The 4,133-nt window shown below is 35.4% G+C and overlaps 1 protein-coding gene across 1 annotated transcript in view; it reads left to right on the top strand.

Annotated features, from left to right (window-relative positions):
* The window catches only part of LOC106872479 (leukocyte tyrosine kinase receptor), a 278,847-nt gene that overhangs the window by 160,201 nt on the left and 114,513 nt on the right, over positions 1-4,133 (top strand). Inside the window, exon 2 of the mRNA XM_052966722.1 lies at positions 4,095-4,121. Within this exon, the coding sequence (XP_052822682.1) occupies positions 4,095-4,121 (27 nt within the window). The remainder of the gene's footprint in view (positions 1-4,094; positions 4,122-4,133) is intronic.

Below are 4,133 nucleotides of genomic sequence, written 5' to 3' on the forward strand. Positions count from 1 at the left end.
TTCTATTTGAAAATTGGTTATGAAACACGTGTAATCTTTTTATTATATTTATCTTATGATATTTACTTTACTTTATATTATACTCATTTATTGTGCTTTTAATTATTAATTTTTCTATATGTGATAGTGGATTTTCATCGATCAGTTCTTGAAAATTGGTTATTTTCCCTAAAACTATATATATATATATATGGTGGTTGTCTACTCCTTAAACAGAGTTTGACCACCTCCTGCACCTACACCTTAGCCCTTTCATGGCGTCTGATGTGGCTTTTTAAACCAGACAGTGTTTTGAAAAAACACCCACACAGATTGCACCTCTGATTTGCACTACCAACACCTGCAAGTATACGCACACAAACATACACACACACATATATATATGTATTTGAATATAAATACATAGATACATACATATATATATGTGTATATATATATATATCATACATACATACATATATATATATATAGATGTACATATATATGTGTATATATATATCATGCACACACACACACACACACACACACACACACACACACACACACACATATATATACATACATATGCATACAAACACACAGACACACACACAGACACACACACACACATATATATATATAAAAAGTAAATGTAAGGATAAACAAGTTAGATCAATATATAGATTATATAAGAATACAAATGATATAGAGAATTATAGAGGAAAAGTACTACAAACCTTATTAATTTTATATAGTGTTCCATGTAGAGATCCCTAGGTGGGATTGAGATACTCTTTGTAGACGTGCCCAAGAATTGCTTATCCATGAGTGTAATCTATACGTAGCGCTCGGTGAAGCAAAAGATATATATTTCATAGATGAAATTCAGATAATCTCCGTATAGAACTCCGTATATTGCACAAGTGGGTATAGAAATAAATGTAGGGATAAGTAAAGATATAGAGAATTAAAGGATTTGCATGTATTCAGTATACTTTATATATTTGATCTGTCTAACTTGCTTATCCCTACATTTACCTCTATATCCGGTCAATTTAAAATCTCTTGAGCACTACAATGTGTATTGTATACGGAGAATATCTGGATCTCATTTATGAACTACACACACACACACACACAAACATACATATGTATGCGTGTGTGTGTGTGCGTGTATCAATCGTCTATAGACGAAATTATAGCACCTTCATGTCATAAAATGGTATTAGGTGGATGCAAGACATCGGTGAACGGTTTTAATTTGAAAGATTTCACTCGCCTGATGGACTGTCTTCAATACGACTGGTGAACATCATCTACCCTTGATTATATTGGATGACAATTGCTTCTCCTGAGTTCCTGTACCCTGTGATGAGTCTTCCTTTTAACCAAGTCGGGTGTCCAAAAATCACCCTGTTCTCCATGCAAGCTTGGCGGGTTTGCTGACTTAGTCTACGACGAACCGACTATGCAACAGGCTATTATGGGTTACTTGCTAGATGTAGCACAGGAGTTTAGTGAGGTAAACACGTCATGGAATTAAGATTATATTTAACAAGATATTCGTATGTATAACAATTGGTTTATTTTTCACTAGGTGTACAGAATACGTCTTATAGTTTTGCTTAACTTTATAGTGCAGAAGAACAAACATATTTATTACATATTTATGAATCAATCTGAATGTCATTAAAATCATTGTATCATATTGATTTTTCTCAAAAAAAGCAGATTTGGCCATATCCCGAAGTTTCGCATCTTCATTTATTTTTCTGCTGGTTTCTCTCTATTGTTTCTTTTGCTTCTTAACTCCTGATAGCTTCTATCCTACCCCCAAAATACTTTGTTCTTCTATTCTGTCTGCATGTCTCTCTGCTACCCCGATTCTCCTCTCTCAATCAATCTCACCGTCTCTTCTTCATGTCTCCATCAACTATCAACGTTCTGTAATTCATTCGTCCTCTGAGACGCCTTTTCGATATGTCGCAATCCAACACATCGAAAAGGGGTTTGCAGAGGGCGAATGAATTATAGTACGTAGGTAGTTGATTGAAACGTGAAGAACAAGACATTGAGATTGATGTAGAGAGAATGAGATAAACAGGCTCAGCGAAAGAAAATGTGAGTGGCAGAGAGACATACAAGAAGAAAGGACAAAATATTTCTGGTGTGGGATAGAAACTATCAGAAGTTAAGAAACAAAACAAAACAATAGAGAGAAACCAGCTGGCAAATAGACGAAGAAGTGAAACCTCATAATATGGCCAGATCTGCTACGATTACATGAAGAGAAAAAAAATCAATATACTGCAATAGATTTTATTGACATTTACAGATCAGGTGAACTCATAAATGCGTAATAAATATTTTTGTTCCACATTATTAATTTAAACAGTATGATACGCAGACCTTGTGAAAAATAAATCAACACTTGTTTTGTATACGAATGTCCTGTAACTTACAAATTCCATGATATATACTTATCTTACAAATATGTTCTGCTTATTACACAGAAAACGATCTGTTGTGGCCTCGAAGCTGTAGATACACCAAGAATTTGTGAGATAGCATAATTACATTTTCCACAAGGTACAAGTCCATGCAGTTTTAATGAAGAAAGAATAAGTTGATTAAATTTATTCGTGGTCTTTCCATTTGTTAAAAGCAGCTAGCAAATTTCCGTCAAATTACACCTATTGATTTACAAGACTGGGTGCATAATAGTTAATGTGGTTTTTAGATTCATTTTTCTGGAAAAAGGAAGATGGACTGGTCAGGATGTTAACACCTCAGTCATAGGTCTGCTTCATTAGCGCTTACCCAACAATAACAGCAGTAGCAGCAACAACTGGTACTGAATCTATCAGCTCAAATGGGCTGAAAATCTGAAGTTGTACATAACACGTAAATGTGTCCAACGAAGCAAGTTAAACATTTTAACCGGGTGTATTGCGCTTTCTGTTTCTAATATTTTGAAACAAAGGTATATATCTGTAAGGAAACATATTATCACATCAAATACATCCCAGTCCATAAACAGAGACTGATATCATGCACCACCCAGAGAAACTGAAATGCTAAATATGCAGGAATCGAACTGGTCATCTTTTAAGACAAAAACTAAAGTTATTGCTGTGTTTAGATTGTCTATGATCATAGAGCCCAGTGAGAAAGAAGTGTACAAGTATGAATGTCATAGTTTTATTATAAATCAGGATGCGGTGTGAGGGAGGATTGTCGAGTTTATTGTGTAGGTCACCAGAGCAAGTAGAAGAAGATTTGTTGATTCGGAACATTATCAGAAATTTTGTTGGCAAAACTAACGTTTCAGACATCGCGAAGAGTGTCGTAAGCTAAACATATCTTCAAATAACAACGGCAACAATAGTAACAATAATAATAATAAGCTTCCTACTACAGGTACAAGGACTGAAATCCTATGGGAGGTGGTTAAGTCAATTACATCGGCATTCGCACTTAACTGGTACTTATTTTATCGACCTACACGCCGCCTTACCACCACCACCACCACCAACAACAACAACAACAACAATAATCTTTTCTGCTATAGGTACATGGCCTAGAATTTTGAGAGTAGGTGTTACGCCTTTACATCGACCCTAGTGCTCGATGGTCGTTATTCCATCGACCCCACAGGTAATGTCGACCTCAGTGGCATTTGAACTCAGAACGCAAAGCCAGAAAAAAAATACTGCGGAGCATTTTTCCGATGTGGTAACAATATTCTTTTCTACTGTAGGCACAAGGCCCGAAATTTTGTGGAGAGAGTCAGTCGATTAGATCGACCGCGGTACGCAACTGGTACTTAATTTATCGACTCCGAAAGGATGAAAGACAAAGTCAACCTCGGCGGAATTTGAACTCAGAACGTAAGACAGACGAAATGCCGCTATGCATTTCGCCCGGCGTTCTAACGTTTCTGTCGGCTCACCGCCTTGTGTGGTAACAATATTGTCAACTCACCGCAATAACACCAACAATAATAATATGAACAAATATCATTATATTTATTGATTGATTTTATTTTGAATTGAAATTGAAATCTATTTTTCTATGCTTTGAAAGTATCATTAAACTTTTATTTTCTCTTGCAGTTGTCATACAAAGTGCACTAGGAATTGGTATGTATACAC

Source organism: Octopus bimaculoides, chromosome 3 (genome assembly GCF_001194135.2).
Source record: "Octopus bimaculoides isolate UCB-OBI-ISO-001 chromosome 3, ASM119413v2, whole genome shotgun sequence".
In the NCBI taxonomy this organism is placed as follows: domain Eukaryota; kingdom Metazoa; phylum Mollusca; class Cephalopoda; order Octopoda; family Octopodidae; genus Octopus; species Octopus bimaculoides.